The 14,685-nt window shown below is 38.7% G+C and overlaps 1 protein-coding gene across 9 annotated transcripts in view; it reads left to right on the top strand.

Annotated features, from left to right (window-relative positions):
* DLGAP1 (DLG associated protein 1) overlaps positions 1-14,685 on the top strand; it is a 1,123,488-nt gene that overhangs the window by 879,484 nt on the left and 229,319 nt on the right. For all 9 annotated transcript variants that reach the window (XM_078153489.1, XM_078153491.1, XM_078153488.1 and 6 more), the window contains 2 exons: positions 5,935-6,112; positions 12,387-12,627. In XM_078153489.1, the coding sequence (XP_078009615.1) occupies positions 5,935-6,112; positions 12,387-12,627 (419 nt within the window). The remainder of the gene's footprint in view (positions 1-5,934; positions 6,113-12,386; positions 12,628-14,685) is intronic.

Here is a 14,685-nt window from a genome sequence, read left to right as displayed (position 1 = left end):
AATGAATTCACTCTTATCAGTTTTAAATGCATTAAGCTCATATCTATAATATATACTACCAAGAGGAAAAGCAGCCAGACTTCTCACCCTGATGAAATTTATCACTAACAGAGACTCATGAGGCTGATATAGCACATAATAAAATGTCATGTGCAAAGCAATGACTATAGGACTACAGGAGAGGAGAACTGGGTTCTAATTCTGCCAAGAATCTAATCAGCTGTTTTGGTTTCCAGAGCTAGCAGCAAGAAACCACTCTTAAATCAACTTGGTAACTCATGATGTGAAAATGATACAAGTAATTAAGACAAATTCAACTGAGCAGGAAGAGGAATTACTTATCCTAGTGGCTCACAGATGACTTATTTAACAGTGTATACCATCTGGTAGCTTCCTATTTTAATTCATTATTCTTGCTTACTAGGTGTTAAACTCAGGTGTTTTTAACAGCTATTGGAGTGCATGTGCTGTCAACATTTAAATGTAACTGATGTTAAAACCAAATAATCTTTTTAAATCGCTACTTAACCGGCAGCTAGGTGGTGCAGTGGATAGAGCACTGGCCCTGAAGTCAGGAGTACCTGAGTTCAAATCTGTATTCAGACCAAACACTTGACACTTACTAGCTGTGTGACCCTGGGCAAGTCACTTAACCCCAATTGCCTAAAATAAACAAATGAATGAATGAATCATTACTGTACAATTTTGTACTCTCTAAATTTCAGTTCCCTAAATCAAAGCTCTGGTCACACCATAGAAGTTATAGCTCTGTATCCATCCTTTGTAAGGTTTCTCTGTGTGAAAGGATAAGGACTATTTTTTGTCTATCATAGCATCTTGCAGATAGTATGTCTACAAATATTTGTTCAATTGAAATGAATTGAACTTCAGGAAAGTCATTTAACCTTTCTAGGCCTGAGTTTTCTAAATTTGTCAAATGAGAATAATACCTGCCCTATCTACCTTACCTAATTTTTGTGAGAATGAAATGAAGTCACATTCCTGTAAACTCTTTGAAAAATTAAATGTGTTATACAAACGCAGGGTAAAATTATTATGATTACAGAAGCCATTTTTCACATGAAGTTCCTTACTCTTAGCCTGATTTGTTTTGTCCACATTGTAAAATCCCTAGATGGTAAGCCCTAAAAAAGCAAGAAAAAAAATCTTATTCATCTTTTAGCACCCATAGCAACTGCCACCGTACGCTATACATTACAGGGAGCTTTATGTCATATTCATAGGATCAGACTTAAAGGAGGAAGGGACCTAAAAGTCTATCTAGGGTTATCCCCCTTCATTTGACAGTTAAGGAAACTAAGGAAGATTAAGTAATTTGTCCAAGGTCACATAGGTAGTAATTGACAGAATCAGGATCTGAACACTGATTCTCTGGCTCCAGGACCAGTGTTCTTGCCACTGTACCATTTATGATTCATGAATAAATTAAATTCAACAAACATTTATCAGTCATCTACCATGTGTAAAGTACTATACTAGGCACTAGAGATTCAGAAGTGAAAAGACTATTTGTTCGCCAAATGTTCCATCTCCCAACCTTGTAAATTTGTTGAATCAGCTGTTCTCCATTCCTAAAATTCACTCCCTCTTCACCTTCTCCTTTCAGAATCCTTGTCTTTCTTCAAGATCCAGCTCAGGTGCCTCTTCCTCCATGAAGCCTTCCTTTATCTCTCCAGTTATTAGCACCTGCTCCCTCCTCAGTTTTCATTCTCACTACCACCCTGCTTATCCCATTCCCCTAGAGGACATAAGCTCTTTGAGGGGAATGTTTTTATATGTGTCTATGTACCCCCAGAATCCATCATACTGTTCTTTAACACATAGTGACTGCACAATTAAATATTGTTAATTGAATTTAATTAAAGGTAGAGTCCCCTCCCCTCAGGGAACTTCTTATCTGGAAAAATGAATTCATGATCTTCATAAAATTGAGTCTCCAGCTAAAAATCAAAAACACAAACAGGTAAAGGATGCTACTAGAATAAATAACATCTGCGTCATACTGCTAAATTAGTTGTAATCTTGCAAAAATGTTTTTTCCTCACTTTAGAAATGCAATTGTTACCGATAGTGATGTCCCAACCCCAAGAAGTGTCACCATGGCAAAGGCTACCATAGAACAGTCTTCCCAGATTTGTGCTGCCAATCATTGGGAAGCTTTGTTCTGATGTAACCAGTCCAAGAGAAAGGGGCTTCATTTCCTTCCTAATGAAAAACAAAAGTCACTCACTTCAGCAAAAGTTTTGCCTTTGGAAGACCACAGAATTAAGCTATAAATAAATTACTAGGTAACCGGGAAAAGAGTACAATCTACTCTCACAAGGACAAATAAGAGAATAGAAAAACCATGCTCCTGCTATCTTTAATAATAACAACTATAAAAAAAAATCATATTTTTCTCCTCCCACACACAACTACAAGCCAGCCAAGCACACATTCTCCAAACCCTTTACCATGAAAAAAAAAACTCATATCAAAGTCTGTATTCCTATTCAATTTAAATTGTGGTTGCTTGTGGGAGAGAGAGAGAGGGAAAAAAAAGAAAAACAGTGAACACATTTTTATAAAAGAACTGTGGTTAAGGTCAAAGCCCTCCATTGCCCAAGCTAAATTTTATGTCTTTCAAAATCTGTTAAAAGCAAGCAAGGCTCATGGGGAAGTTCCCCACATTCCAATAGCCTTCTGGATGTCCTACTGGCCTTTGGGTGCTAAAAGGAAAACTAAAGGAGGCAATATGAAAAGACACGAGGTCATGTAAAATATACATACAAACACACACATACATACACACATACACACACACGGACAGAGCTTTTATGCCACCATGATCCCAGAAGTAATAGGAAAAAAATGTTTTAACTTTTTACTTCCCATTCTGTAAAAGCAATGAAAGCATTTTTCCATAATAAAAAAGAAAATAATGAGGGAAAAGAAAGATAATGTCCAGCATCATTCTTTCAGTGGACAAAAGAAAGGAATTTTTAAAAAATATTGAAGTGTTAACTTTTAAAAAGTGAACCTCTCTTTGAAACGGATGACACTCCAAAGGAGAGGGATTCAATCCTACTCAAATTCTTTCTGTGTTGGAAATGCTGGGGTTAAGTTTTATTGCCTAACAGATAGGCTACAGCAAAAAAGAGCTGTAACAACACTTCATGGCAGCATCCATCAGAAGGTCACTGCTCATTCTCTAAAGTGCTATGACTTTCATTTCTGCAACTTTAATACACACCATTTATGAAATGATGGCCATTGTCATTGCTGGCCCCATGTCCACACAGAATAGCCTCATTACTTATGATGGCACTCTCAGAGCTCTAGGTCAGATAGCAGAACAGCTGAAGAAACTCTAATCACCTAAATTTTGAGTCCATTGACGAAAGAGCATTCTACACAGTACCACCACTAGTCAGATGATTGCTTTTCCGACTCTTGCATAATATAAGCAGGCCTGTACATTTATTTGACTGTGGTTGAATTTAGTTTGGCTTTGTAGGGGTGGTGAGAAGGATATCAGTATGGCCACTCACACAATAATAAAGTCTGGGTCACAGTAAGATATCTAGTGAATGAAAAATACTTGTGTGGCATGAGAGACAGCTTCTTTTATTTGGCAACTAAATAACCTATAAGGAAGTTTTCTTTTTTTTTGTTTTGTTTTTTGGTGAGGCAATCAGGGTTAAGTGACTTGCCCAAGGTCACACAGCTAGTAAATATCATGTGTCTGGGGTTGAATTTCAACTCAGCTCCTCCTGACTCCAGGGCCAGTACTCTATCTACTGTGCCACCTATCTGCCCCAGAAGTTTTCTAATACTACTCAGGCCTCCTGAAGTGCCAGTAAGAGTAGGCAAAGGCTTACTTTGGATATTATTTTTTTGTCTTTTTTTTTTTGGTTGGCCTGCTAATGAATACGTTTATATTAACTTCTTGAAAGCTATCAGATTTAAGTATTACCACTGGATAATATCTACTGATATTTATTAAATAATATATTGATTAAATAAAACCTTTGGGAATATGATGTGGTTGTGGTTTAAACACTTATTAAATAGAAGTTGAGAATACTGGAAGAACATATCCTTAATTGCCAAAGACAGAATCATAAGAAATCAGTACTATGCTTATCTCACTAAACACTCCCTAACGCAGTAAAGCAGTTCTTATGTTCAGCTGAAATTATTTTTAAAATGAGACTGATATTGTCACAGTGTTATTATGGAACTGTCAAGAAGTTATCAGCTCTGGAATCAAATGTCCTAGATTCATATCCCATCTCTACCTTCGTAAACCTTGAGTGAGTCAGTCCTCAGTTTCCTCCTTTGTAAAATGAAAAGGTTAGACTAAATGGCCTTTAAGATTCCATACAGCTCTAAATCTGAGATTATATGTTCATTCTCCAGATATTAATATTAGTATCAGCAATATGTTTACTGCCAACAGCTGGGATTTGACTGGCTTGGCTGGTATCTTTAACATGGAAGTTGATTTTCTTCTTGAGGTGTTGTGAAATACATGGATTTTTTTTTTATTTTTGATTTTTATAAAACTAAGTATACCTGTTTCTGATGTTTTGGGATTGGCATTTGCGTATTGTGGGTAAGAACTTTAAGAAAGATTTAGTGGTGTGCATTTTATCCATCAAATTCTGTTTCACGATGAGCAGGCAGGTTTCAGAAAAATCTGAAAACACTTACATGAACAGAAGCAAAGTGAAGTAAGCAGAACCAGGAGAACATTATACATAGTAGCAGCAATACTGTGCGATGATCAACTGTGAATTTCTTAGCTATTCTTAGCAATACAATGATTGAAGACAATTCCACAGGACTTATGATGAAGCATGCTATCCACCTCCAGAGAAAGAACTGATGGAGTCTGAATGCGGATCAAAGCATGCCATTTTTCGCTTTCTATATTTTTGTGGGTTCTTTTTTGTTTTGACTCTATGTCTTCTTTCACAACATGACTAATATGGTAATACATTTATCATGATTGAACACATATAAACCTATATCAAATTGCTTACTGTCTCAGGAAGGGGGGAGGTGAGAGAGAGAAAACTTGGAACTCAAAAATTCTTTTAAATGAATGTTTAAAATTGTGTTTCCATGTAACTGGAAAAAAATAAAATATCATTTATTTATTAAGTTCTATTTCCAAATAAATGAAATATTTTGCTTTTATTTGAAGGGTGAAGAGGTTTAGTCCAGACCTCCGATTTCATTGGCATAGTGAACTTCTTTTTGAAGTGAAAAATCTGCTCACCAATGCTTTTCAGCAGCTATCTGTGACTTATCATTTTAGAGTTGCCAGGAGCACTGAACTCAGTTCAGTTTTTTACCTCTAGTCACATCATGTGTGTTAGAGGCAGAGCTTGAATACAGGCCTTCCTGATGCTAAGGTCAGAAATCCATCCATCTGTGCATTTTCAATTGCCTCTTTAATGAAACATAGAGATAGTTGAAAATCCATTCCCGCTTGACTACTTCCGGTGCTTGAAAGCCCCATAATGAGTGACAGAAAGGAAGAAAAAATAGGTACAGGAAAAAAAAGTAAACACGTGAAATCAGATGGAGAAAAGAACACTAGATTAATTTCCACGATTTCAGGCCATGAGGCAGAATTCTTGGGGAAGCCAGGTAGAGCTATCCTCCACCCACTGGAAAAGTACAAGCATGGAGACTGCCTCACAGTACCCCTGGCGGATCCTTGTCTGTCCTCTGAGATGTCCTGGCCCTGTTCACCCTTTAGAAGTAGCCCTCCTCCAGAATGGATATGGTGGCCAAAGGACAGAACTTCTGTAACTCCAGCCACCATTTACTAGGCTGCCTAAATAATCGCCTTGCCAGACCTTGTTACTTCATACATTTGGGGAAATGACCAAATATACCTTTCCCATTGTTCTTTTCCAGGATATCCAATGAACACTCCCCAAAACTCCAGATCCGGAGCCACAGTTACCTGAGGGCGGTGAGCGAAGTCTCGATCAATAGGAGCTTGGATAGCCTGGATCCTGCAGGACTTCTCACTTCACCAAAATTCCGCTCTAGGAATGAGAGCTACATGAGAGCCATGAGCACAATCAGCCAGGTGAGCTGGAGGCTCAGGGAAGGGCTCCATTTTCTTCCCAGATAACTCCCTACAATGTTGCAGGATCTGTGAAGAGGTCACCTCTGGGGCAATGGGATAAAACAAGACCCTTTTTCAAAATTTTGCTTTGTTGGTGTTATTCAGTCATGTCTGATTCTTCTTGACCCACAAACCATACTTTCCATGGGAGTTTTCTTGGCAAAGATACTGGAGTGGTTTGCCATTTCCTTCTCCAGTAGAATGAGGCAAACAGGGTTTAATCGACTTGCCTAGGGTCACACAGCTAGTAAGTGTCTGAGGCTCCATTTGAACTCAAGTCTTTCTGACTCCAGGCCCAGCACTCTATCCACTGAGCCATCTACCTCCCTCCCAAATTTTGCTTACTAACCTAGAATTTCAATGTATACCACTAATTTAAATTATACTTTAAATTCTCATACAAAAAATGAACACTTATTTCTCTTTGACCTGCTTCTTATTTCAGGTACCTCTTTGCAAAAGAATAATTTTTGAACATGTTGAGAAAGACAATTAAAATTCAATAAGGAATTATTGAATGCCTTCCATAGGCGCAATACTAATACATAAACCTGGGAACTGGGAAAAATACAAGAGAAGTGCCTGTCACATTCCTTGTCCTCAACACATTTACAATCTAGTTGGGGGCAGAAAAGTTGTGTATGGGAAACCATTAAGGGATAATAGAAAACACAATAGAAATAAGACCCTCCCCTCAAAAGTTCAGGACAAATAATAGTGCATTGGACTTCAAAAAGTAGAAAGATCAATGCAGACGAGAATAATCAGAGAGGGCATTGTTGGGGTGGGGGATGACTCAATATGAGCTTTGAAGGACAGGTAGAATTTGGATTGGGAAAAGAAGGTGAAAGGAATTCCAGACCAGAGAAAGGGCATAAACCAAGTTTAAAATGAACAGAATGTGTTGGGATACGATGAGTGAGCTGATCTAACAACAGTTAGGGATACAATATTAAGGATGCCTTACTTTTCTCTTTCATGAGATAAGAAATTAGAGCCACTGAAAGTCAATACAGATTCAGAGTGAGGACAAAGTAATGAGGAAGGGGAACGAAGGAAGATGGGGAAGAAGGAGAGAGTTGGGGGAGGGTGGAGACAGACAAATGAGAGAGAGAGAGAGAGAGAGAGAGAGAGAGAGAGAGAGAGAGAGAGAGAGAGAGAGAGAGAGAGAGAGAGAAGTAGGTGATGGACTGGTAGCAACTCAGCACTGAAAGCAGATCCTTTAAAAGCAAATTAGTTTCAGTGAGACTGCACAGTTCCCTCGCTGTGTCCCCCTGTCATCTGAGATGGGAGCATCCAAACAAGGGATCATGAGGCAAAGCTAGGAGGACAACAGAAAGGACCCAAGAACAGCAGTGGAGAAAAGAGCCAAGAAAGCCTTCATAGGCAAGGTGCCTACATAAGCTGCCTTATTCATGTATTATAGGATTTGCTGAACTAAAATATTGTAACATTATCTATTTATTCAATAAGGCTCCATTTATACTAACCAACTAACATTAGCCAAGATATTTTGTCTTGTCTATCGTTAGCTTGATGGATAACATCTCCTTCCAAGCTATACCAAACTTTCAGTATAATATGGAGGCAATTTATAAGTATATTTTGTTTTTGTTTTCTATGTATAGTAAAATATTAATGTCATTTAAATATTTTTAGTAGGTACAACATAATGGGCAGACATAATCTAAAGCTGTCTAAACCTAGTTGGCATACCTGCAAAATACATCAGCAATTTTAGGAAATTTTACTCAGAAAACATTTTTGCATTTATATGACTCAACTCTGACTACATTACTATATTTAGAGCATTGGATTTTTTTTTCCCCATAAAGAAAAATAGGCAATTTCCCCTAGGACACATTAGCCATACCATCTACTGCTATAATCTCATAAGCTATTATTCCTGACCTTACTATGGGCAGTATTTTCCCCTCAGGTAACATGTTAATGAGACATCAAGGAAATGATGTTGTTGAGATACATAGTGTATGTGAAGTTGGACCTTGACAGGCTCTACAATGCAATCACATAATCATTTGTGCCACAAATAATATAGAGGAAAAGGGCCCATCCTAAATGCACCCCAGATGGTAAATGATTCTTACAGTCATATTTAGTTTTCAAACAAACCAACGACTTTATAAATGATTTTATTGTTTTCCTTCTTAGTTGTGACATCTCCATTAAGCATTGGGAGGATGATTGCCCTGTGAAAGTCCTTATGCCTAAAATTATGCTGGGCACCCAGTAGGCACATTAATAAGTAGCTGGGTTTCTAGGATGATAGATCCTCAACACTTATCCTTAAAATATTACAAATTTACTACCAGCAATAGCAGTATAGCATTCAATTGCATTTTATTCTATTTTCTTTGGCATACCAGTATCCAACTACTCTGAGGAATCATAAGTCAAGAAATTGGTCTAGAATAACTGATTATTTGTTTTCTACATCAATACCTCATAAAAATAAAATGTTTCTGAAAATACACTGTTTAGCAAATGACCAAAACACATACACATACTCACTAACACACTATAACTTTTATCCAAACAAAAGAATTTATTTGGACTAAATATTTGGGTAGTCATCTCTGGCCATGGTCCAAACCAAACTAGGCCCTGGTTTAGTGCTTTATTTTCTAGTGTTTTCTTGTCTGTCAAAAACAAGAAATGTTAGCTTGTGAAGTGAAAAGAATAGATGCTAGTGAAAAAAAGTGTTATGTAACATCCACCATTTTCCAATTAAAAGCTGTTTTTGTTTCTTCCTACAATGTTTAGTATCAGAACTTTCAAGGATATATATCCTGGACTGGCCAAGGGAGTTGGGGGAGGGGGGTAGGAGGAGAACCCTTTATTTCATCTGCCCCAAGGCCACTGAGAACTACTTGAGCAGTAGGTATACCTGTGCCTTCAGTTTAAGGGGGTAAGAGGAAATCGCATACTGAGAAACTTTATGATTTTGTGATTACAGAAGGCACCAAACAATGAAAACCTAAGAAAGAAATCTGGAGGAAGCAAATGAAAGATCAGAAAACACATTATAAGAAACTGGAGTGAGAAAAGTTTTATTCCAGGGTATGAAAATATTGCAATTAATAATACATGCCTATAAGGAGGACCTGAGTTCAAAAACAGCCTCAGATACATGATACTCACTAGCTATGTGACCCTAGGCAAGTCACTTAATCCCGATTGCCTCACCAAAAATAATAATAATAATAATAAATAATAAATTTTAAAAATAAGATATACCTATAGCCCCCAAACACAAAGTAAGTCCCTTCCTCTAAATGGTGACTTGTCCAAATCAAATACCTCCCATACCTGGAGATGACAAAATGTGTGTGCTGTGCTATTTAACAAGGAACCAGAATCTGAGGATTCTCAAATAGTTGGCAGAGGGAGAGAAGAACAATATCTGGGATCACAGGATCACTCAGGGTTCAGTCTTTTTCTATGAAGAGGTATTTAATTATGTTCCTTCCTTTAAAGAATGAAAATGGTTACCTCCGCTTTTCACAAAATCCTAGAATTTGAGAGTTGGAAAGAACTTCAGCAACAGTTCCATTCCCAACCCATACACGAAGGAATCTCCACTATAACATGCCCAAGGTCATCCAGCCTTACCTGAAGACCTCCAAGGGTGGTCTTCCCTCTTTTTCCCTCTTTCAAGGGGAGTGTACTAAATATTCAGAATCGAAGGTTTTCCAAAGTTTGCATTGTTTGGTGTTGTTTGTCCTTTCTTCCAGAAGAGGACCAATGACTTCAGGAAGAAGATGTCTTGATTTGCAAGTAAATTGGATTTAAGTGAGGTAGAGCTATGCAAAGTCACCAGCTTAACTCTCTACTCCAGGGTCATCTGAGTCTAACGGCAAGACATAGATCAGCATGACTAGAGATGACCCCAGATGAGGGGGAGACTTTGGCCTTTTTTTTCTTTTCCTCACTTATATATTCTAGCATTTGAAAAAAAAACTGGGACAAGTAACCCTTCTCTCCCATGTAGTTTCATTTATGATTTCTTGAAATAGAGCACTGGAAAATCAGACTTTGATAAAGCCCATTGGTATTCAGATAGAGCTACTTGACCATGCCTTAAACCTAAATCACTCTGGCTCTCACTGATTGACCAATAATAGGTCCCAGCCTAAGCCTCACTTGATCATTGTTTGGGTTTTGATAGCTCAGAAAGAGTGTAGATAGCAATTGTACTTGGAGGGTCTTCCCCTCCCAGTTTGATTTTTTTTTTTTGAGTAGGCAAACTGAGCCATCTTTTGCTTCATTTCTTACCTAGCCTTAAATGACTGAATGAGTGTTGCCTCAGGTAAATTGAGACCTGGGAAAGACCTTAGCTTAAAAAGGGCAAGTTTTCCCACTATATCTGGGCTCTTCTCCAGTCATCCTGATCTATGTCTTGCCATTGGTCTCAAATGACCCTGGAGTAAAGAGTGAGGCTGATGACTTTGCACAGCCCTGCCTCACTTAAACCCAATTCACTTTCGAGTAAAGACATCAGCCTACTGATGTCACTAGTCCTCTTCAAGAATGAAAGACAAATCACCAAAATAAACAAATAGATAGATAGATAGATAGATAGATAGATAGATAGATAGATAGATAGATAGATAGATAGAAAGTGGGGCAGCTAGGTGGCGCAGTGGATAGAGCACCAGCCCTGCAGTCAGGAGGTCCTGAGTTCAAATCCAGCCTCATACACATAACACTCACTACTTGTGTCACCCCAGGCAAGTCACTTAACTCCAACTGCCTCACCAAAAATAAATAAGCAAAGAATGAAGGACAAACAACAAGTTTGCATAATAAATTCAAGGGCTCAGGTCTTGTCATCTATTCTCATTCACCAAGAAAGTCAAGTTGAAGATATATGCAAATGCCTCCGCCTTCCTGAATATGTGTGTCTATAGACAAGAAAATGCCATATGAAGGTCACACAAAATATCTTGCTGGGCCCCATTTCAAAGCCTGACTTCCCTCACCCTCCATCCTCACTGCTGCTTCAAGGAGCATATTATATTTAAAACTTTTAACTTACCATAACTTTGTTTTTCATGATTCTCCCTATGAAAATCGCTATGCCAGCAATTGTGCTGTATACCTACTATTTACCAAAAGCATACAGTACAGAATCAACTAGCATTAAATATCCCTTGTATCTATCTCTCCCTCACCTCCTTTCTCTCCTATTCTTTCCTCAATCCCTTCCTCCTCCTCTTTTTTCTTCCTCTCCTTTCCCCTTCATCCTCTCTCCCTTTTACATTCTTCCATGCTTTCATTTCACTATTTAAGGGATCTATAATTTCATTAGTCCTCTCCCTGTTGCGGGTTGAGAGGTTGTGACCGCTCAAAGACTAGAGTACAGGATGGGCCATCTGGAAGGAATTCACAGACTCAAGCATTCTTTAATTCAAGGTGGCAAAGATTTATTGTTACGCTTTTCAGCGGGCAAGGATTCTTAAAGGATCCTGCAACCTTAGAGAGGTACAGTTAAACTTTATATAGGATAAAATACAATAAAACATGTGCCCAATATGCTAACTAGGTGAATCAGGGTGGGATGAGGGAGTGGTTAAGGAGAGGTTAGTTCTCAATTGAAACTCAAGATAAGAAAAATCCCATTATTCAAGACAGCATCTGGTCCCAGACATCCTGGGCCCAGTAATAACAAACAGGAAGAATACTGATCAGCTCTATCTGGTCCTAGAATTTGCTTGACACAGGAAGGGGTGTTTTTAGTTCACTCAGAGAGAAAAGGATTAATTTAGGTTTTTGGCCCTTATTGGGGCTCAATTGATCTTAAATGATTATCAAGGGACAGTGTTTCTGAGGCTAGGGAGAAATTGGGGCCCAAGTACAAGCACCCAACCATAAGCACCCAAGCACCCCAACATCCCCACAGACATAGTCTACACTCCCTCTGAACCTTAGTTGACAGTCTTCATGGGTTGATGTGGCCAAAAATGTTCATCAGTTGGTAGACAACTGTATTGTTCGAGCAGCTTCTCTAAATGTCACTTAGCTTGGTACTGCAAACCCACACTCACAACCTTTCCAGATGGTAGAACCTGCTAGAGCTGGCTTTCTGATGGCATGGACTTAGAGGATCTAGGGTCAGTCCCACACCACAAAGTGGTATTGGAGTAGAATTTGAATGGATGTCTCGGCCCTCTTGTACTTCCTAAATTAAAGAAAATACTCTCTCCTCCTGCAGGTGAGCGAGATGGAAGTCAATGGTCAGTTTGAGTCTGTGTGTGAGTCTGTATTCAGTGAACTGGAATCTCAAGCTGTAGAAGCTCTGGACCTGCCAATGCCAGGATGTTTCCGCATGAGGAGCCATAGCTATGTGAGGGCAATTGAGAAGGGCTGTTCCCAGGATGATGAATGTGTGTCCCTGAGGTCTTCATCCCCACCCCGAACAACCACCACCGTGAGGACCATTCAGAGCAGCACTGGTAAGGAACAAGGGAACAAAGTGGGGATCAGCTCAAAGCTGGGGTTGACTGATTACCTCACAAAGCTGGTGAGGCAAATTCATAGGACTCCAGACTGGAAGACGTGACTTAGAAACCTAGTGCCTGGGATGCACTTGGACAAAGGCAAACTTTGACTCTTGAATAGTCCAACACCCACTTGTGCTGATGAAATATTCTGTTGGTCCAAATGATCTTAATATCTGGAATTTTTGTTTGGGATCATTTTCATTTTTTTAAATAGTTCCCTTCTTCTAAAAGAGATGTTGGTACCGAAACATTGCTTCTCAGTCTAAAGCTCTGCTTCCCCCACAACTCATCTCCCCTTCCCTCTCTGAGTCCTTTCACCCTCACTGCCCACTTTAATCACAGTGTCAAACCTAGGGTGAAAGGATTATCAGAGTATAGTGTATGTGGGAAGGTCTTTCAAAATTCTACAAATACAGCTCATACCTGTTAACAAGAGTTAATAATGCCAATCCCTCAATTCCGTCTTTGATTTGAAAAAAAAGAAAAAAGAAAAAGAAGAGGTCACCTAAATGTGTGGGTCTGTTTTGCTTGACTGTGCTTCTTTGTTATAACAATAGTTGTTTTGTTTTGTTTTTTCTCTAATTGGGGAGGAGGAGCTACAGGGGCTTAAAAATAAATTAATTAAATAATGATCACCTTAAAGGTACTATGCTTTGGCACACCTGAACCCTTGACCATATGTTTTCTTTCACAAAATGTCAATGTTTTTTCATTCTCTGGATAGAAAAGACTTACTCGGAACTCAGTAGAACCAAATAGGGGGACCAGAAAACAAGAGCTAAGGAAATGATAAAGGAATTTTGTTTCTGAGTGTTGCAGGTTTTATTTTATTATGATAGAAGGCATATTCATTTCAGTATTATTTTATTTAAAAGCATCTGATCTCATTAAAAAAAAAAAGGACCTCTCCTTTCCCACTATACTACATCCAGGTGGTGACTATTAAACTGTATTTTTTTTATTGGTAGTTCTTAGCCACTGAGGCCATAAAAGGAGCTTAACTGGTTACTGTGACACCTGAGCCCACTACAGAAATGGAGCCGTGAGTTACTGTATGAACACATTAGAAGTCTGTGTGTTTGTTTATGTAACACATGGGTTCCCAAAAGAAAATCTACCATGTCTTAAATAGACGTACCTTATAACTAAATCCCTGGTAACTTAGATGGGAGTAACATTCTACAGGAACCTGAGAGAAATAATAAATGAGCGAGGAGAGGTCCAGAGCCAGAATGTTGCATTATTTGCTATGACAATTTCATTAATTATCTCTATTCATCACTAGAACTCATCTAGAATCTTCTGTGCACTTGAAAAAAAGTATGTTGATGAACCTAAGTAAATTATTACTCAATCAGAAAGACTCAGGATTAAAGGTGTACTTGATGAAGCCTCAGGTGATTGGATACTGGGAGTTCCATCATCTTGTACCAACACAAACTAAGGTGTTGGGTCAAAAGTAGTCAGGGTTGGCCGCTGCCAATGATTTCTGCAACATCTTATATTATGTTTTAGGGTGGTAACCAGATAATCATTTTTGACAACCATTCTGCCTTGGCAGGAGGATTGTCAGAGGGTGAGTGCTCAACAGCAGGCCCACTGGTCAAAGAGGATGTAACCTCTTCGTTCAGCAGACAAAATTTTGGCCTGGACCTCCGCAGATGACTGAATTCATTCCTGACATTGATGGGTCCAGATGCACATTTTTGCTTTAAAGGGGAATTCAGAGGCAAAAACCACAAAAGTTATTTCTGAGCAAAACAAGACTCATTTCTGAAAAGGAAAAATCAAAAACTAAACCATTCCTGGGCATATTTGTGCACATATGTTTGTTTGTGCAATAAATGTGGTCTCAAAGGCTTAAGAAGAGTTACTGCTGTTCCAGTGTACTGTCTCTTACCTTACAGCAGTGTTCTCCCCATGTCTCTGTCCATACCCTCTTGTAAGGCTTCCATTGCATTCTACTAGTTCTCTCTTTTTTGACTCTTTCCCAGGGTCTCTGATCAGTGT

This window comes from Phascolarctos cinereus, unplaced genomic scaffold (assembly GCF_003287225.1).
Source record: "Phascolarctos cinereus isolate Bilbo 61053 unplaced genomic scaffold, phaCin_HiC Scaffold_4;HRSCAF=312, whole genome shotgun sequence".
NCBI lineage: Eukaryota > Metazoa > Chordata > Mammalia > Diprotodontia > Phascolarctidae > Phascolarctos > Phascolarctos cinereus.
This window is presented reverse-complemented; position numbering and strand designations above follow the sequence as displayed.